The 22,237-nt window shown below is 42.2% G+C and overlaps 1 protein-coding gene across 1 annotated transcript in view; it reads left to right on the top strand.

The window, feature by feature from the left end:
- Window positions 1–6,909: 6,909 nt before the first annotated feature.
- LOC308301984 (uncharacterized protein) overlaps window positions 6,910–22,237 on the top strand; it is a gene marked incomplete at its 3' end in the record, with an annotated part of 34,338 nt that continues 19,010 nt past the window's right edge. The window contains exons 1-2 of the mRNA XM_080746129.1: window positions 6,910–6,940; window positions 11,153–11,261. Of these exons, the coding sequence (XP_080602255.1) occupies window positions 6,926–6,940; window positions 11,153–11,261 (124 nt within the window). The 5' untranslated portion in view covers window positions 6,910–6,925. The remainder of the gene's footprint in view (window positions 6,941–11,152; window positions 11,262–22,237) is intronic.

Genomic DNA, 22,237 nt, shown 5'->3' with positions numbered 1-22,237 from the left:
ACTATGGACTTGAACCCGAGGCTCCCCTCGTCAGACCAACGCACAGCCCGTTGAGCCACTTGGCAGAGCTGCAGACTCGTCTCTTTTCAGCCTCACACTTTGCTCTTCGAAGATGAGCCGCGCTATGCGATTCTCCCCCTGAGCCCGGTTGGCAGAACTGTTGTCCCTTGGCTGTAGACAGCAGCTACTAACTATGGATATAAACAATACTTTCTACTGGACTGGACGCTTCCAAATCATAGACTATAGAAACGTTAAAAGAAGTCAGAACTCAGAACTGATCGCATCTCAACTTTGAGAGCAGAATGAAAGCGTAGCCCTGAAACATGACGGCCATTTACATGACCGTCATGTTTCCACCTCAACCTTGCTTCTAGCGAGGTAAACAAAGAGCCCCGGCAGGCTAAACAAACGTTCAGATTTCAAAAATAAAGTGCTTAACCAAGGCTAATATGTGTCAGAATAGATGCCGTTCAACCAGAATTGCATGTCGCTCCCGTATTGTTTAATAAAAAGCATTTTTATCAGATCGTTGTCTGTTTTCCCCATGTATTTTCGGACCGGTTTTTGCGAGGCTACGCCCACATTTCAGTGTCCATAGATGGGGTTGTTCGCGTGTGGAAAACCAGGAAATACAATGGGAAACATAAAATGCTTTTTTATTAAACAATACGGGAGTTGCATCTAATTCTGGTTGTCCGGCATCTATTCTGACACAAATAAGTCTTGGTTAAGCACTTTATTTCTGAAATTTGAACGTTTGTTTAGCCTGCCGGGGCTCTTTGTTTACCTCGCTAGAAGCATGGTTGAGGTGGAAACATGACGGTCATATGGCCGTCATGTTTTGCCACTTGGCAGAGCCAACCATCCTCATCCCTTTCTCTGCAAGATGAGCGCTATGTGAAGTTAAGTTTTCCCTCTGAGCCCGGCTTAGCTGAGCTCGGCTGTAGCAGCTACTAACTATCATAAACTATGGACATAAACAATACTTTAGCAGGTAAAACATTTGAGTAGTTTTTCCACACTGCATGTTCAGGAGCAGAGCTACACTGCTCTAGCCTGACTGCAAGCGTCAGACTCTATCACACACTTCGTTTTGGGAAGAGAGTCTGAGATTTCGGGCAGACATTCCACTTCTGGGGGGGCGGGCAGGGGGTGGTTTAAAAAAATGTTAAGTTGACTTGCTCTTAATTGCTCCCTCTGAACTTCAAAGGGCTTATGAGCTGCTGTAATTGATTGAGCCATACAAGTGTCAATAGCTCGTTAGTCACTGAAAGCATCAAAGACTACAATCTGTTTGATGTCTGTAATAAGAGTGGAGGGGGGGATGTGTTTGAATACACACAGACTCGCCTGATTGGCTGAATGGTTTTGAACCAGGCCACCACCCACCACGTGCCCCAAGCCTACAGCCCTGATTGGCTCGCCCTCTCTGAGGGCTCGTGGAAAAAGCTTATTTAATGTGAAGGGCCAGACTACACAACACCACCACTACCAACAGGCGGTGGTGTTGTGCAGTCTGGTTTATTAACCAGACTAACACTGCTCAGCCTGTTGCCACTTGGCAGAGAGACAGCCATCCTCTGTGTGTGTGTGTGTGTGTGTGTGTGTGTGTGTGTGTGTGTGTGTGTGTGTGTGTGTGTGTGTGTGTGTGTGTGTGTGTGTGTGTGTGTGTGTGTGTGTGTGTGTGTGTGTGTGTGTGTGTGTTTTAGAATGAATAATAATAAATTATGTTTCTTACATAGGCTTGATGTTTTTATGTTGCACTGCAAGTGACTGAGGAAAAATATATTTATTTTATGTACATGGAGAATGTGATTATTGATTATTGACCAGCCAAGTTGCCCTGAAACATGACGGTCGACTAGGGCTAGGGTTAAAGGCATAGTTCACCCCCAAACTGACTTTATTTATATTGATTAGGCATGGAGACTTGAATTTATGGATCTTGTTTTTAGGTTTGTTTTGAGGAAAAATATCCATGAATTCAAGTCTCCATGGGGTGAGTAATAATAATAATAATAATTAAAAAAAAAAGTCATTTTGGGGGTGAACTATTTATTTTGTTAATATTATATTGACAAATAAAATATACAAAATATATTCAATGTTATATGAGTCTAAAAAAAGTTGTACCCCAATTGAAACAAGCCCAAAAGCTTTCTTGTGGTGTTTATAAATCCTTTTAGTTGACCATGAAACTGTACCTTTTCCTTTAATACCCCTAATAAAGTCTTCAATCAATCTATCAGGCGAGGACCAGGGGAGAGACCACAACCTATGCCCAGCCCAGGACAGACCAGGGAGTGGAAGTGGAACAGCGGGGGTCCATCTGATCTGGTTCCAGTTGATCCTCTGGGGGTCCTCCATGAGGTCATCCTGGGGGTCCTCCATGAGGTCATCCTGGGGGTCCTCCATGAGGTCATCCTGGGGGTCCTCCATGACTCCTCCTCAGTGTGAAGCTGCTCAGAGCTCAGTTCAGAATGGATTCCTCTGGGGTAAGTGGAGCCCTAGAAATACAACCTCTGTCATCTTACATATAGGCCCTTTTACATAGGCTATTAACACTCTGTAATATTACATATACACAGCCATAGATCCATATAGGCTATAACACTCTGTGTAATATTCCTTAATACGCAGACATAGATCTGTCCTATCCACAGTCAGTTAGCAGACTGATCTCTGTGGCAGACAGTAAAATGCTCAGCATTGCATGTGTTCTCACCCAATAATTAATGCCTCAGACTTAGAGTCAGATAATAGTCCTCTATAGTTTCATATCCCTTTGAAAGTAAATAAATGATGGTTTTTTGCCAGAAACGTGACCAGTTGTAGACTAAATATATCAAAGTGTCAGAAAAGCCACATTACACTGATGTGATTATATTGACCAAAATAATTGCGATTATGTCAAATAATGGCGATTAGACGATTATGTAGTAATTGTGACAGCCCTACGCACCACAGTGAGCTGCAGGCTGGTGTACTTATGCTGACATTGGGATGAGTTTGAATCCCGTGAGAGGCTTATGTTCATTTACAGTACTATTTATTGATTCATTGATGCATTGATTTGTATGCTTTAAATGCTCTGAATAGTTACCCTACGTGACACATGTTTACTCAGACTACAATGGTGAATATAAGAGTTGCATTTATAAAACATATAAAATGTATTGTTGAGACTGAGACTGAGAGCTCCAAGAAGCTCCAGGTGATTGTAAATGTTGGGGTGCCTCCTCCTCCTCCTCCTCCTGCCCAACTTTATGTGTAGATTCATGTGTAGCATCTGAGTGTTAATGACATCATTGCTGTCATAACTAACCCTATACGTCAGGTGTCTTCAACAGGGGGTCTGGGACCCCTAGGGGGTCCTCAGAGTTACTACAGCGTGGCCACCAAATCTTTGTGTGATAGGATCATGTTTTTAACACGAACCACTTGAACCCCTAGCATCCCTATTCTGAGTGGCACATTAGCCAAACATAGCAGATCTACAAGCTCACAACGTGTTGTGAGCTTGTGGATCGTCTATTCCTGGCAGAGAGTTTTGGTGCAGAGGGAAAGGAGTAGACTAAAGTAAACGTATTGACTTAAATGTCTGAAAATACACATTAATCCAACATACACTGACTGTGCTGTCAAACAAGTCTAAGCTGTCTAAAATCTAAAAACATTTTTAATCTGCAACACAATTGTATACAACATATATTGGGGGGTCCCTGCTTCATCTCTCTCTCAGCAAAGGGGTCCTCTGCCTGAACACGTTGAAGACCCCTGCTATACGTAGTTCTGTGAGATTGTCCTCTTGTCAGTGGAACCACTGTCTGTATGTTCATAACTGAACATGGTGGAAGTCTGTTTATTGTATTTCCTCTAGTGTTTAATTTATATTTTATTGTGATATGGATGTCCCTTCACAGGAAGCAGAGGTTGTCTTCCTGTTTGTCAACAACGTAGAAGGAAGTTCCACAACTCAACGTGACGTCCTTCTGCACGACGTCTCTTCATCCAATCAACAATCACTACGGTATGTTGGCATTGAGATCTAAAACAGTGGTTCTCAACCTGTGGGTCGGGACCCTCAGGGGGTCCCATAATTATTTTGGGGTGTCACCAGATGATTAACTTAATGTGCAACATTGATTCCTCACTCAACAGTAAACAAACCAACATAAAGTTTAAGTGTATAGAGGGTATCTGCACATTTCTAAACATTGGCCAAATTATCAAATATTAGAGGCAGAAATTGTGAGGCGTTGTGAGCATTTAGATCTGCTATTTTCACAATAGAACCATGTTATACAAAATATAAAGCCTTAACTCTTAGTGCTCTTCAGGGTGGGGGGTCCCCAGTTAAAATATGATTGTTTTGAGGGTCACGGTCTGAAAAGGTTGAGAACCACTGACCTAAAAAGGCATTGATGCGGACAGCTATGTGTACAACATCTGTAGTTACTATAACGACGGCTGACGTGGTCTCCACTTGATGGGGTCTCATCATAAACCTGAACATCAGAATGAGTGCAGGACTGAATGCATCAAAACCTCCTCCTTTAGGGCTCGAATACACTGTACGATTTTGGATGGTCGGCTAGTCAACAGATCATTATAGTATTTCACACTGCACGAGTGGCTTTCTTGAAATCGTCTCGTTGTGGTTTTCGCCAACAAGATTGATCACCGACAGATCACCGACAAGGGGTCACACACTGCCAGATATTTCACCAGGATGCATCCCCGATACATAGCCAATATTACAATTGTTTTTATTCTAATTGTGCATGAGAGCGGATGTACATGATTTTCCTCTCTCACTGTGTGTGCGTGCCTGCGTGTCGCTCGCACACACACACACACACACACACACACACACACACACACACACACACACACACACCTGTTCAATGTTTTCATAATAACGCCAGCCATGCTGCTGCGGTTTTATCAACATATTGTAAGATGCGTTGGTTTTATATTGCTATGAAACAGCATCTACAGTAGCCTATATTATTATGATGAAAGTCATGAAACAGCAATATTAGGCTACTAGTGATCGGATGGTCTGCTGCATAATAATGAGCTCTCCAGTCTCCAGTTCTCCTCGTGTTAAATTCTTAATCTTCAACCCGCCGGTAGGCTATTTAAATACAGGGCTGCAGTACGGGCGGCCAAACTAATTAAAACAGCGGCAATAAACATAGGCTACTGCTTATATATTTATACGTATATATTATGTATATCTGTCTGTCTACTGTCTCCCCCCCCCCTCTCTCTCTCCCTTTCTCTCTCTCTGTGTCAAATGGAGACGCACGGAGCGAGGCACGCTCCGTGGGTCTCCATTTGACAGAGAGAGAGAGAGAGAGAGAGAGAGAGAGAGAGAGAGAGAGAGAGAGGAGAGCGCGTACTCGGGTGGGGTGCGCTGTGACAGTGACAATCAAAGCTCCTATTAATTAGGTCTATCTAGAAACGCTCGGGAAGCTGTCGGCGAGCGCTGGAATCGTGCACGAACCTGCTCGCAGAGTCTTTCATACACAGCGAGCAAAACGATCGGCGAGCAACGCCCGATCTCGAGTCAGATCGCCGTTTTTGTCAGCGAGCGCCAAAAATGGTCGGCGACAGCACAATCGGCTCAAAAATTTGGGCAGTGTGTTCGAGCCTTTAGGAAGCACAAACGTACGGGGCACACAGTTAGCAAGTGGTGTGATTAATTACCCCACACCAAACTCAAAGCACCGGTCAATGTTGTGCCCCATACGTTTGTGCTTCACACGTGCGTAGGATGTTTTCATATGTTCAGTCCAGCAGTCATTTCAGCCCCTTTCTCCGTCGTTGACAGAGAATGTTGTTTGTGTTCAGCTTGTGGAAAAGTGGAGATATTTTACTTACTTAACTTAAATGACTCCAAGTCTTAGGAATTAATGATTGAGTGCACAGCACACGCAATGCAGAGAACTTTGTTACCACGGGAACAAGTCTGCTAACTGTGCGCGGATAGGACCGATCAATGGCTGTGTATTTGTAATATTAACACAGTGTTATATGTGAGATCACAGACATTCTAGGGCTCTGGTAGAACAGTCTCTATTGCTGTTTTCAGCACACGTTGACTGTTGTTTTAAATACATTTTTGATGGTACATGAATATAATATCATCCATTCTAGGATGATCAGTCTGTCACTGCTATAGAGTCATGTTGTGTATTATTATTATTATTATTAGTGTCCATATCTTGAATTGATGATTTGTTTTAGTTTGAGGTCCTTTTGTGTTTTTAGATAAGCTTTATGTTGCACTGCAAGTGACTGAGGGGAAACGATGTTTTATTTTGTGTTTATACAGTATATAAGAACAAAAAAAATTAGGTTATTTATGTTGATTCCTCACGCCATGGAGACTTGAATTCATGGATATTTGTTTAGCTTTTGTCACATTAGACAATAATTTGAGGAGCCTCTTTGTGTCTCCATAGGGAACAGAGCAGACTAGTCTCCATAGAGAACCACTGCTGGACTGGTCATCTAATATCCATTCAAGTCTCCATGTGGTGAGTAATCAATAAGAAGAAAAAAAAAGACCCCAGTTGGATCAAGCCCAAAAGCTTTCTTGAGGTGTTTATCCTTTTAGTTGACCTTTTACCAGTGACCTGTACTGTCATGAAACTGTACCCTTTCCTTTGCAAACTGACAATAAAGTCTTCAATCTATCAGGTGGGAGAGACCTACTCCTAGGACAGACCAGGAAGTGGAAGTGGAACAGCGGGGGTCCATCTGATCTGGTTCCAGTTTATCCTCTGGGGGTCCTCCATGAGGTCATCCTGGGGGTCCTCCATGAGGTCATCCTGGGGGTCCTCCATGAGGTCATCCTGGGGGTCCTCCATGACTCCTCCTCAGTGTGAAGCTGCTCAGAGCTCAGTTCAGAATGGATTCCTCTGGGGTAAGTGGAGCCCTAGAAATACAACCTCTGTCATCTTACATAGGCTATAACACTCTGTGTAATATTCCTTAATACACAGCCATAGATCTTACATATAACACTCTTTGTAATATTCCTTAATACACAGCCATAGATCTTATAACACTTTGTGTAATATTCCTTAATACACAGCCATAGATCTTATAACACTTTGTGTAATATTCCTTAATACATAGATCTGTCCTATCCACAGTCAGTTAGCAGACTGATCTCTGTGGCAGACAGTAAAGTGCTCCGTATTGCATGTGTTCTCACCCAATAATTAATGCTTCAGACTTGGAGTCAGATAATAGTCCTCTATAGTTTCACATCCCTTTGAAAGTTCTGGCAGAAAACGTGCATTTATTTATAAATGCACATTTTCTTCATTTTCTGCCAGAGACGTGACCAGTTATAGACTAAATATGTCAAAGTGTCTGAAAAGCCACATTACACTGATGTGATTGTCTTGACCATTCCATTTTAAATGTGTCTCCAACTGTTGTCAGAAAGGGGATCTCTGATAATAAAATCTAAGAAAAACACCTGCACACTGTCAAGAACTTGCAAAAAAATAAATCTTGGGTCATGTGTTGGGTGTTGTAAATTCACCATGGAGAAAAATATTCTCCATTATCCATGGTGGGAAATGATTGTAATGACTCACCTGCGCCCTCTGCAGTCTACATATATGGTCAATATAATTAAATATTACTACCATAGACCATTGATCACCTTATAAACAAACTGTTTATTAATTTATCTGACCCTATCATGCATCATTACTATGTCTAAATAGAAGCCTACAGAGTAACATAATGAATAATAGATGATGATGGCGAGAGAGTTTAGAAACAACTGTATTAAACTGTGAGGTCTAAGTTAATCTTGTGACCATGATGTCTGTTCTGTGTTTTAATAGCTGGGTTTATACTCTTATGACAGGGGTCTCCAACGTGTTCAGGCCAAGGACCCCTTTGCTGAGAGAGAGATGAAGCAGGGACCCCCCCCTATATATATATATATATATTGTATACAGTTTACAGATTAGGCATTTAGCAGACGCGATACAACAAAATGTTCATTGATTTCTTAGACAGCTTAGACTTGTTTGACAGCACTATCAGTGGATGTTGGATTAATGTGTATTTTCAGACATTTAACCACTTGAACTGTCAATACTTCCTACTCCAAACCTCCCTGCCAGAAATAGCAGATCTACAGGCTCACAACGCCTTGCACAACGCCTCGCTTGTAGGTCTGCTATTTTTGGCTAATATTTTAATCAGAATAGGGATGCTAGGGTTCAAGAGGTTAATGTTAAAAAAAACTTGATCATATCACACAAAGATTTGGCGGAACCCCCTTTAGTAACTCTGAGGACCCCCTAGGGGTCCCGGACCCCTGTTGAAGACCCCTGCTCTATGAGTTGTTTATGGTCAGGTTTAGGTGTGGTTAGAATGGACACCACAGTGAACTGCAGAATGGTGTACTTATGATGACAATGGATGAGTTTGAATCCCATGAGAGGCTAACGTTTATTTATTGATGTATTTATTGATTGATTCATTGATGCGTTGATTTTGACGCTTTAAATTAGGGGTGGGCGATATGGTGATAATTATCGCTGAGACGATACAATGTCTCCACGATATGCCTTTTCAGAGATATCATATATATCGTGATACAATGAGGGAGCCATATAAAAAATCCTGTTGAATTGTTAATACAGAGATTCATTGCAGAATTAATTTAAACCTGCATTTTGGTCAAAATCAGTAGTTCTCAAACTTTAAAATGTCAAAGTCTCCCCTTAACTCTGACAGTATACAAATGAAACCAAATGGACCAGAGTTACTAATACTTGTAAGGATAAATTTAGACCTCCCAAAAGGAACCCAGAGAGTCCCTGGACCCCACTTTGAGGACCACTGGTCTAAATGGTCTGTTACTCCTTTTTCTTTGAGCTTTTACTACCTTGTAGGAGGTTGTACTGTTAATTAATTAACTGGTAATAACCATAAAAGCCAACATGAAAAAGAATCGTGATAAGATCGTGTATCATGATACAGCTTGGAAAAATATTGTGATTTCTTATCGCCCACCCCTTCTTTAAAGAGGTGGTGCCATGATTTCCCCCCCTCTAAAACATGATTATCAGGTATTATGATTATACTAGGAGGAAGATTTTTTCCAAAAAAAAGTAAACAGAAAGAGTTAAAATTGGGTTTTTATGTGGCCACACCCCCAGTTCATTAAGTATGCATGGATGGCATGGTGGGTGGTGACCCAGCTGATATAGCCACACCCCACAGTGTTGGGTGAATGGCAATTGGGGAGGAGTTGATACTGTGACACACTTAGTATCTGTGTTTTTTAACTGACACTTTTGACCACCAGTAAGACTCCATAATCGGGAGATAAGCGACCGTAGGTCGGTTATCTCCACAAATAGGGCAAAAATGTGTTTTTCCAAAATGTTCCTGATCCATGTTGATGACATGAGTGTAGACATACTGTGTAGTGATCTTCTTGATTTTAGGGCAAAATCTGTAGGAGCAGTGTCAAAAAATGTGTTTTTAAAAATCGGCCTGAAGGTGGCGCTATATGGGACAGATTCATGTTGATGGGATCAGTGTAGACATACTGTGTAGCGATTTGCGTGATTTTAGGGCAAAAACTGTAGGAGCAGTGTCCAAAAATGTGTTGTAAAAATCGGCCTGAAGGTGGCGCTAGAAGAGGGCCATGTGAGAAATGAGGGGTGGGGTCTCCGTGTTGCCTTGGCGGACGAATAGATACCGGCCTTGGCTCTCCCGGACGCTCCTAGGCCGAGTTAGGGCATTTTATGTGAGCTGCAGTGGAGGGGGTCCTCCACTGGGGGCGCCACCACTTTTGCATCCGTTCTGGAGCACCAGGAGTGGGTGGTCCCCAGGAATTCCCCTTGAGCAGCCCCGTGGGGGTGGTCATTTGGTCATTTTTGCACATTTGGTCATTTTTTACACCTGGGGGTCCCCTAGGGACCTGGGGGTCCCTGGAGCTCCGGGGGTCCTTGGAGGTTGTAGTTTGGCAGGTAAGGAGTGTGTGTGCAAAAGTTGGCATGGATGGGGGCAACGGTTGTGGAGATATGAGCAGGGCAAAAGTGTGACGGACTCACTCACTGACTCACTCACTGACGGACAGCCGGTGGAGGTTTTGGTAGTAAATGCGACCTACGGTCGCAACAAGGGGCAGCCTCCAAGAGAAAACAAACAAATACTAAGAGAATACATCATTTTTCAAAAAAAAAAAGAAACACATCAGGGGGTCTAATGAAGTACTTTCAACCTCCTAGACACATGAAAAACAGAAAAAGTACAAAACTATGGCACCACCTCTTTAAATGGTCTGAATAGTTACCCTACATGACACATGTTTACTCAGACTACAATGGTGAATATAAGAGTTGCATTTATAAAACACATAAATGTATTGTTGAGGCTGAGAGCTCCAAGAAGCCAAAAAATAGCCGATCAAGCTCAAAAACACGTTACGATTTATTTTGTCACAATCACATGGGTTAAAGTTGTCAGTCCTGGGGACTGATTTCAGTCTTGAGGCCATAGGGGATGTTTATGAGATCAGTGCAGATCTGCAAAAAAAATAAATAAAAAATAAGTTGGAGGTGTAGCGATGAATGACAAAGTCATCAAAACGCTAGTTAAGTGATCTCCTAACTAAAAAGCGGTTATCATTTCAAGATATGAGTATTTGAATTGTCCAGACTAGCATAGAATACAACAGAACTTCAGAAGATACTTCTATAAAATGAAGCATGGATTGGCACACACACATTCAGTGAAGGAAGTTCAGAACTTCAGGGAAACCGAAACACCTCAAATATCGGTGTGTGCTGCACGCACCATGTTTTAAAGATCACATATTGTCTAAAAATATTTTTCAGTCTTGGGATTTTTAGTTTTTTTGTTTTGCTTTAACCCATGCAATCATCATGATAAGATATTGTCATATCATCCCATCCCTGATCATAACTAACCCTATAGTTGTGTCAGATTCTCCTCTTGTCAGTGGAACCACTGGTGTTCCTGTCTGTATGTTCACAACTGAACATGGTGGAAGTCTGTTTATAATATTTCCTCTTATGTTTATTTTGTATTATTATTGTGTTTTTATTGTCATATGGATCTCCCTTCACAGGAAGAAGAGGTTGTCTTCCTGTTTGTCAACAACAGAGAAGGAAGTTCCACAACTCAACATGACTTCCTTCTGCACGACGTCTCTCTTCATCCAATCAACAATCACTACAGTATGTTGGCATTGTGATCTGAAACAGTGGTTCTCAACCTGCGGGTCGGGACCCCCACGGGTATTAGAGGCAGAAATTGTGAGGTGTTGTGAGCATGTAGATTGTCTATTTTCACAAAATCTGCTATTTTCACTATAGAACCGTGTTATACAAAATGTAAAGCCTCAACTCTTAGTGCTCTTCAGGGTGGGGGGTCCCCAGTTAAAATGTGATTATTTTGGGGGTTGCGGCCTAAAAAGGTTGAGAACCATTGACCTAAAATAAAATAAAAAGTCATTGACGTGGACAGCTACATGTACAATATCTGTAGTTACTAGGACAATATCTGTAGTTACTAGGATGATATCTGTAGTTACTAGGATGATATCTGTAGTTACTAGGATGATATCTGTAGTTACTAGGATGATATCTGTAGTTACTAGGATGATATCTGTAGTTATAGGATGATATCTGTAGTTACTAGGATGATATCTGTAGTTACTAGGGTGATATCTGTAGTTACTAGGACGATATCTGTAGTTACTAGGATGATATCTGTAGTTACTAGGATGATATCTGTAGTTACTAGGATGATATCTGTAGTTACTAGGATGATATCTGTAGTTACTAGGATGATATCTGTAGTTACTAGGATGACATCTGTAGTTACTAGGATGACATCTGTAGTTACTAGGATGACATCTGTAGTTACTAGGATGACATCTGTAGTTACTAGGATGACATCTGTAGTTACTAGGATGACATCTGTAGTTACTAGGACGGCAGTAGATGTGGTCTCCACTTGATCGTGTCTCATCATAAACTTGAACACCAGGATGAGTGCAGGACTGAATGCATCTAAACCTCCTCCTTTAGGAAGCACAAACGTATGGGGAACACAATTGGCAGGTGGTGTGATTAATTACCCCACACCAGTCTCAAAACATCCCAAAACAAAGTGTGTGATAAAGGCTGGCACCGCCAGGCTACGCTCTCGTAGCTTTAGAAACAGTTTACCGTGATTGATGCGATCAAATGCCTGGGATGCATCTAGGAAACACATAAATATGGTACTGTTAAGGCTTCTGTACTGCCTGACAATTTCCTTAAGCGAAAAAATACATACATCAGTGCCAAGCTTTTTCTTAAAACCAAACTGGTTGTCAGTAGTTGTTATGTATTCATTGAGCCTTTCCATAAGGATACCTTCTAGTACCTTGGATACTATACTTGCCAGAGCAATGCGTCTATAATTACTAATGCTTGTTAACTTCCCACTTTTGTTTTTGACCACTGGCACTAGCAGGACAGACAACATAGATTCAGGCAGTATGCCATGCATCAACAACTCTGAACAACACACAGCAAGCAGCAGTGAAACTCTATGGCTAGCATGCTTCAGATGTTCTGCTGTGATCTGATCCTGTCCACTTGCTTTGTTTAAAGCCAGTTTCTCTATCAGGCTCACCAGTTTCTCTATCAGGCTCACCTCATCTGATCTAATAACCACACCATCACAGTGGGTAACCTACTGTCACTCTTGACACAGTTAAACAAATTTGAATATTGTCTTCTCTACAGCTCAGCGATATGTTCAGACCCAGCAATACTGGATGGCATAGGCATCTTACTGTTGTTAACTTCTTTCCAGAATTCAAAAACATTATTTTTCTTTCAGTTCAATGAAAATGTCCTCATGGCCTGCTCATTTTTAAGATAGCGTAAAGCATATTTGAGCCTAGCCTTGCTTCTTCTAGTCACACTCGGGGCCATGCCTAGGTTTACCTGCTAAGAGCCAACATTTAAAGGCGTCTTTAGATTCTACATGAAGCTCATGAACATGAACATTCCAACCCGGTCTGAGGTTATTCTGCTTACTCCCTTTTCTTTTAAAAGGTTTGCATCCATTAAACAGTTTAATATTAGGTCATACATTTAACACAGGTCACTATGATGTCCAGTATCTTTACAGTTAATATTATCACACGCAATTGCATCAACTGGTAAATAAATTTTACTTAAGTATACACCAGTCCGTGACCTATACTGTATTAATTCAGTTAGAATTGCCCAGTTCACCTTATCAATGTATTTTGGACCACCATAGCTGGCCAGCTCAGGTAGGCCCTTAACATTAACCATCATAGCGACAGGCATGTGACCAGCTTTGGCCACAGATCATACAGTATCTCAACGTTCTATGCTGTCATGAGCATCAGCTGTCTCTCTGTCGTCCTCAGACGAGCTTCCATCGGAGTCTCCAGTCATTCCGGTTCTCCATACACCCGGCCAGCTCCGAAGAGCTTTCAGCTCCGCATCCTTCTTCAGGACGTCCACATACATTAACACGGAACGTCCTCGTGATCGATGCCCGCGCGTTGGTTCCCACAGGACCAGCCTGTAGATATACGGTGATCCAGCCAGGATGTTGTATGCCATGATTCACTGATATATGTACAGTATAACTGAATTCTGGCAGCAGCACCTTGCTAGACAGAATAACCTTATGTCTTTACAGAATTGAATTAAATGTTTACCAAACATAGAGTTGCTATCAGAAATGTCGGCATTGTAGTCTCCCAGGACAAATCTACATGTGTAAGCATTTGCTTTAAGAACTGATAAAAGCAAGCCTGTTAAGGTATTCATCCTCATTTTTGTATAAACATTTAAAATGATAAAGACATTATTATTATGCACCATTCTAATGCCAATGCACCAGTCCACTTCCAGCCTAACCCACCTCACCACACTGACAAGTGAGTACAGTTTTTTATGCCATAGCATGGCCACTCCCCCGGGATCCTGCCACGCACTATCCAAGTACTTTAGTCTGTTGTGGATTCCCCTGCCGGGGCCAGTACTTTAGTCTGTTGTAGATTCCCCTGCCCCATGGAAATCATTATAAACAGCATTAAGTTTATCAAGGTCTTGCGCTGCAAGAAAAGTCTCCTGTATATACAAGATATCAGCACTCTCTAGGAGCTTGTCAATAACAACACGCTGCGCTGTGTCCACTGCACCCTGTCCGAGGCACAGTCCATGCCAGTTATAGGACACAACTCTCATAGTTCATGCACAAGTCTATCATGACGTATAATAAGTACAGTACAATAGAAGGTCTGCTAAAAGGATTTTTCCAAGAAAGCCTATTGTTTCCACTATTAATGTTATTGTTGTGGATATGAATGTCAACAGGACTATAGTAGAGACTTCAGTTGGAGTGGTGACTGTAGTCAGTGTGATATGAATGTCAACAGGACTATAGTTAGAGACTTCAGTTGGAGTGGTGACTGTAGTCAGTGTGTTTGTTGTGTTTACTGTTCATGGAACTGCTGAAATATCCTGCTTCTTGGACTGTGTATAAAATATGGATTTTTACTGATGAAATAAAGGTTATATAATTTGAAATTTGCCGATCTACAAGCTCACAATGTGATGCGTTCTGAGCTTCATACGTGTACATTTATGTACATTTATTAATGTTGTATCAACATGAACAACAACTACTCTGAAACATTGTGAACTGAAGATGATATGAAGAGAAAACTGCTCCAGTCTGGAGACAGTAACTCTTTGAAGGCTGCAGTTGCTCAATATGACCAGCAGGTGTCATCAGAAAACCATTTAATAAAATGACAGGCGTTTACGGCTGAAAGTGTGTGTGTGTGTGTGTGTGTGTGTGTGTGTGTGTGTGTGTGTGTGTGTGTGTGTGTGTGTGTGTGTGTGTGTGTGTGTGTGTGTGTGTGTGTGTGTGTGTGTGTGTGTGTGTGTGTGTGTGTGTGTGTGTGTGTGTGTGTGTGTGTGTGTGTGTGTGTGTGTGTGTGTGTGTGTGTGTGTGTGTGTGTGTGTGTGTGTGTGTGTGTGTGCGTGCGTGCGTGCGTGCGTGATGCGATCCAGGGGTGATCCGGTTTAGATCCCGCCTTCAGTATCCGACAGTTTTGTAAGTATTTTGTACATTCGCACCGTTTCCGTATCCGGTTGTAGACGCAGACCGGATCAACAACCAGCAGAATAAACTGAGCCCGGTCTGGATGTGGAAATTCACTGGTGAAACCGAAAGTAAAATACCGTTAGTTTTATTTCTAGTATTAAGACAAAACTCTTCACGGAGCAGCAGAAGAGACAAGATGGCGGCTCGCTCTGTCTCTCGTTGTTTCTTCCAAGTCACTCTGTGGACTCTGAAGTCATGGATGGTGGTTTATCTCTGCATGTCATGGACCGACTGTTACAATGGCATAGGTTGGTGAAGTTTATATTTTGATTGATTGATTGATTGATTGAAGGCTTTATTAGAAGTTTGCATAGGAAAATGTACAGATTCATGACGGTACAGTTCACTGGTACAAGGTCTACTAAAAGGAGATCCATGAAAGCGGGGGGGGGGGGGGGGGGGGAGCGCTCGATGCTTCGGCACCCAGCGGCAGGGACAAAACTCGGCGCCTATGAGCTGGAGTCCTTTGGTACAACTGTTCACTTTTTACAGTTCGCCCAGTGTTAAGTCGCAGTCCAGTTCGCCCTGTGTGTGTGTGTGTGTGTGTGTGTGTGTGTGTGTGTGTGTGTGTGTGTGTGTGTGTGTGTGTGTGTGTGTGTGTGTGTGTGTGTGTGTGTGTGTGTGTGTGTGTGTGTGTGTGTGTGCGTGCGTGCGTTTGATTGATTGAAGACTTTATTAGAAGTTTGCATAGGAAAAGGTACAGTTTCATGACGGTACAGTTCACTGGTACAAGGTCTACTAAAAGGAGATCCATGAAAAGACTAAGCTTATTTCCACAGGAAACCATTTAAGTATCTCATATAACATTGAATGACAGACGAATAATAGAACACAGTAGGCCTACTATGCAGTAGATATGTAAAGAAAAGAAAAATGAGAGAAAAAAAAAAGAAAACAGTAAGTCTAAACAAACAGTAAGTCCAAACAAACAGTAAGTATATACAAAGAAGGGGCAGGGGAGGGTAGGGTTGGGCTAGGTTAGTTTTTTTTTTACCAGTTGCGAACGGCAGAACGGCTGCTGCCTGTAAGTGGTTTTTCAGGGCAATTTTAAAGGATGCTAGTGATCCACACTCCTTTATGGCCTTCGGTAAGGCTTTCCACATTTTGGTGGTATAGCAGAAAAAATCACACCCGTGTGAAGTGGAGCTGTTTGTGTGTGTGTGTGTGTGTGTGTGTGTGTGTGTGTGTGTGTGTGTGTGTGTGTGTGGATCATGTGTACCGATTTTTGTGACATTTGAAGAAAATATGTAGGAAAAGGAGCAAAAAGTGTGTTTTGGAGAAAATTCAAGATGGCGGAAAATCTATCATGGCGCAAATGGGCGTGGCCTATATGGGGAGATGCGTCATGACCCAAGGAATCCAGGGAAAAAATATTTTTAATTTTCCGACCTACGGTTCAAGAGTTACAGGCCAAAACGTAAAGTGGGGTGTTATGGCGCCACCATGCGGCCAAATGACACAATTATTTTTTATTTAATCCTTGAAATCATTATGAACCTCCTCTCCAAGTCTTGAAACTCTAGCCCCTATGGTTTGCGAGAGACAAATAATTGAATGTGAGTTTTTGCGATTCCCATTATAAGTCAATGGGGAAAATTAATTCACTAATAAATTAATATCAATTAAACTATTGAACCTTTCTCTTAGCAAGTTACTAGCCCACGATTCCCGAGTAAGCCGGTCGATTTGACATATGGCGCGAGTGTGTGGTGGCAAAACTGTGGGACTAGTAGCGTGCCGAAGTTTAGGAAGTTCAGGCTACATACACACAGACAGACAGACAGACAGACCCACACAGCCACGTATAGGGAGCCTGCTTCACACAGCTCCAAAAAGAGTTTGACCCTTTGTTGGTTTTGACTCTGGGTTGAAAGTGATCTGTGGCACTGCCTCTGGTGTTGTAATTATGGACAGACATCCTTAACGTTTATAAAGTAGTTTGACAGGCACTTGGGTATCATAGTGGTGTAGTGTATCTTGTACACCAGGCCCATTGCAAGTTGCTGTACTCTGTCATCTACTCTGAGCCACCCCACTCTTAACTGGTGAGTAGCGGTGAGGTGAGTCTGATAGGGAAGGTTAAGCAGGACCCTAATTATTTTATTTTGGGCTGTTTGGAGTTTAGTTTTCAGGGCTTGTGGGGCGTCACGATACCATACGTGGACTCCGTAGTCAAAGAGGGGCTGGATTATTGCACCAGCTATGGTCTTCAGTGTGTTGAAATTGACCATTGGGGCGATCCTCTGTAGGAAACAAGTTTGTTGGTTGATTTTATTTATTGCTTTAGAAGTCATCTTTTCACTGTAAAGATTAGCTTCAAGGATACATCCTAAGTAAGAGATTTCATTTTTTCGTGCGTGCGTGCGTGCGTGGGGGGTAGGAATATTCATCCACGCAGCGAGAAAGCTCATCGAGAAATCCCACCGACAACAAGTGTCGCCTATGTGTTAGGAATACTCGCCTATATTTATAAATCATTTAAAAATGGCATGCCCTGAGGCCACACATGTCCAAAATAGACAACAAAGGGAGTGAGTGAGTGAGTGAGTGAGTGAGTGAGTGAGTGAGTGAGTGAGTGGGTATTCTAGTGAGTGTACCCATTCATCATTCACCCATTCACACACAAAGAGTGACTTATAGGGCGGATTCACACTGCAATCCGTTTGATTAGAACTGATTCTGAAAACGGTTGCTGGTTCACGCTGGCCAGCATTCACATTGGCATGCCTTCTGGCCTCCCTGGAGATCACTAGCACTATACGTCCCGATCCTATAGGTGGCGGTATGCACATAGTGCCTCGCTGTTGAATACAGACGTCATCAACTATGCGACATTGCTGATTCTGACCATACGACCAAACCTTTTCTGAGCCGGGGTCTCGCACCCCCCGAAGTTCACACCTCGACAACTGTTTAACAAAGAAACAAGCCTATTTGCATATCAATAGACCTGTATAGTAGACGTCGAGTGACGTTCGCTGATCTACCAGCTCACAATGCCTCGCATCCGCGACGCGTTGTGAGCTTGTAGATCTGCTATTTTCCAGGCGCAGAAATGAATGAATGATGATGAGCGAGTCACTGTGTCAGACTTCCAGCGCAGCGCACGTTATTATTTTTTATTATTTAATAATCAACATAGCCTACAATTGAAACACTTTCACAAGCCACAGTGTGACTTAATTAATGTTCACATTAAGGGTAACAAGCACGTCAAGCAGGCACACTGCATGCACTGCACATTATATTAGAACAAGTTTGCTAGTGAGTGCAAATCAGTGGCTTCCTCAAAGAAAAAGAAACGAGGCGAAAAAGCGTTGGTACACTAGTATTAACTCTACGACACCAAAACGGGACATGCACGTGCTGTCTTGGGCTGGAGAGTGGAGTCGGAGATGCTACTGCTGCTGCTGCTGATGATGATGATGATGAAGAGAAGTTGGCGGTGTTGACGGATTCGGATTTATTGGACGGGTGATGGGTTGTGATTCTAGGTCTAGGATGTCAGGGTTAAATAAATAAATGTATCTTTTTCATCTGTGGAGCTGCCAGTTTTTTGCAGGGCATCCTTAACTTTATGATAGTGTAGTTTGAGCCACTTGACTTTAGCACGGCATTGTTCTATTGTTCTGTTAAATCCACGCTCACGCATATACTCACTGATTACCGAAAATATGTCTGCATTTTTGTGGGTATTGTCTAATTGCGTTTGGATGTCAGCGTCTGCCCAAATCTCCAGCAAGCAAGCAATCTAACGCGTCGCTGATCTTGGTTACACCCTGTTACTCCGAAAGACCATTTTTCCGAACGTTGACTTGCATTATTCGGAGTAACGGTGGTTCCAATTTTTATTTAAGACCCCGCTACTCCGAAAAGCCTATTATTTAGGCTATTATTTAATATTTAGTCCATGAGTCCCTATAGTCCGTTCACACCGTTCGAACAGTGTTTAGGCGCAGTCCGTTCTCTCTCTCTCTCTCTCTCTCTCTCTCTCTCTCTCTCTCTAACTTCTGTATCAATCTTGTGATTACAATGTAATAAAATAATACATGTTGAAGCCCTCCAATAAGCCACTCACACATTCAGAAGAAGGCCTTTCTCTCTCCTAATGATTCTAATTTCACTGTCATGTCAGCAGCAGAAGTAGCCAGGCTATAATATGAGCATGAATTCCTTGTATAAGACCTATATCAGACTTCGCGCTGGGATTTTAAACTGTCGGTCACCGTGACCGGCATAATTAAAATTGACCAGACAACTGAAAAAAATACCGGACTTAATAATTGTAATGCATAAATTACAAGCAGGTGCACAAACAGCCAATAGCAACAGTGAAAGTATTAGGCCTACTGCATGGGACTGAAAACGAATTGAATGAAAAGTAGGCTAAACTAAAAAAAAAACAGCTTCAATCTTGCATAAGGGAATTAATTGGACTACAATGGTACAGGCTGTGTCTGCATGCATATGTGGCACACTTCTTTCACAACAAGGTGTTTCTGTAGGCTATTGCATCATGTTTCATGGCAACAATACATTACGTCTTGACAATTGCGAGGGTCTGCACAATTGTTTCATAAGGTTGATAGATTAATCTGGCCAGCAATGAATTAAAAAGGCTACTCAGTACTCACTGTCGAGTGGTGACACAGTGCATCCATGCGCACGTTGTGCAACTTTGGGAGAGTTTAAAAGACTTTGGTGGTGTTCTTCCTACTGTCTCTACTCCATGGCATCTCCTCATAAAGAACTTAAATCAATTGTATCATCATGTTTGTTTATGGGTTGATTGTTGACCGTGCGTGCATTCCTTAATTCCCATGGCTTTACATGCATTGCGTCTTTGCGTGCATCGCAAACTGAGACTGAAATGAGAGAGAGACTGAGAGAGAGAGCGGGGGAGCGGGCAAGCAAGTGTGTGAGAGAGAGAGAGAGGGGGGGGGGGGGGTGAGCGCAAGGGGAGAGAGTCCTATACAAATCATTGAGAGGGAATGGGTGATGGTTGAGCGCGAGGGGTGAGGGGGGGTTGAGAGAGGGGGGGATGAGCGAAGGGGAGAGAATCCTATATTCGTAATAGAGGTGTTTTTATTTTTATTTTCGTAATAGGGGTCCGTCGGAATAGCGGTGTTTCGGAAAAGGGGACCATCCCCGCTGATCTTATGGCCATGTCGACAACTGTTACCTAGTGTTTATTTGTGGCGACACCTGACTCGTCGAATTTATATGAGGTCACGTTCAACATCAAAACCGGTTTTGTGGACGGTTGCTTCACACTGCAGCTCACCATTCACAAGGTCGCATCAAGCAGCCTCGAGACTACCTCTTGAGGTGGTTTCGAGTAGGGATGGCCAAATGGGGATTTTTTCTTAACCGATAACCGAAAGGCCTTATCAGTTAATTAACCGTTAAGGAAATGTGTTCAAAAATGCGCTATTTTAGCGATTTAAAAAAGGAAAATACACCCGTTTTTCCCCATAATAAAGTGCCATATTTACACATTACAAACAATAAAACTAGGAGAAACAAGAATACAAATGTTTTCTAAAAGAAATGTGTTTTTGCAAAGAAACGGTGGCATTGAAATGATCAGTCTGTAATGTGATGCGCTTTCGCCAGACACGTGCGCACATACAGCAAACAGGGCTGGAGCCCTTAACTTTTATCAACAGAATTGTCCACCAAAAGGCCATTCAGCCCATGCCTCTCTAACATTCTGTGCACTCCCTGGCTATCGCCTAACTAAACAGCCGCAGCGAGATGCTCGTATGTAGAACAATAACTTTCAATCGTATAACTTTTGGAATGGTTGAATCGGCTAAACGTGATGTCCATTTCATTAATTTTCTTCTCTCTCGCCCGTGTTTTGTGTGTGCTGATGCAGCGATCATTGAATTTGCGACTCTGAGCTCAGATTTGTTATTTTCGCATATCCTACTCTGTAACCAAGACGACTTTAGCGTTCCTCACGTCATCAACATGTAACATTAGAAAGTTGTGTTTTAAGCTCTTCTTAACACATTGGCCGCCATTTTAACATTGACTGTATGGCTCTCCTGCCATTTTGTTTAATAAAAAAATTGATATATTTTTTTTATATTGACATTTTTCCTAAATTCTGTATTTTTTCGACAATGTCATACAGAACCTCAAATGAAACAGGACAAACTCTAGTCTCACCGAAAAATAAAATAAATAAATAAAAAGCTTTTTTTTCTATAGTTGCAGCCATCTCAAAATAGCCATTTTTGACCAAAATCCAGCTATAATTGAAAGAACTGGAGATATTGACCTTTTTGTGATTGATGGCTTTTCGAGCGAATAACTCAGTTGATATTTGTATTTATGGCGTCAGGCACTTATCAGATAAGTGTACTAATGTAATTATGTAATAGGAATTATTTTTAGAATTTTCTGTTTAGAAAAATGCAGAGAAAAATATTTTTATATGCTATGTCTGACCAAAAACAGCAAGTTCACATTGATATACTATTACTGCTACAGTATTCTACAAGTCTGCTACAAGTCACTTGGGGGCGCTGTCTCTCTGTTTCTGTGTGTAAATGCTAGTTGCGCTCTGTAGGCCTACAGGTGCACACACACACATTGACATCAAAGGGGGCATGAGTCTTTACAACCAGTAAGACTCCCTAATCGGGAGATAAGCGACCGTTGGTCGCTTATCTCCACAAATATCACAACCTCCACCTCTCACGTCATACGGGTAGCCATAGTTACACCTGGAATGTTGAATCTCCATATATGGAGATGGAGATCACACAAAGTCTGACCTCACCAGCCCATACTTGGGCATGGACGACTTATATCTCCATATACGGAGATGGCCATATATGGAGATACGATGACATCACAGAGTCCACAGCTGATGATGTGGCGTGATGTCATACAATACACAAACAAGCCCTATATAAAGGGGCAATTCTCACCAGGGAAGAGAGCATTGCCTGGAATGTTGAATCTCCATATATTGAGATAACCTACGCAT

This window comes from Nannobrachium achirus (assembly GCF_963921795.1).
Source record: "Nannobrachium achirus genome assembly, chromosome: 17".
NCBI lineage: Eukaryota > Metazoa > Chordata > Actinopteri > Myctophiformes > Myctophidae > Nannobrachium > Nannobrachium achirus.
Note: the sequence above shows the minus strand (reverse complement) of the source record. Positions and strands in the feature narration are given on the sequence as shown.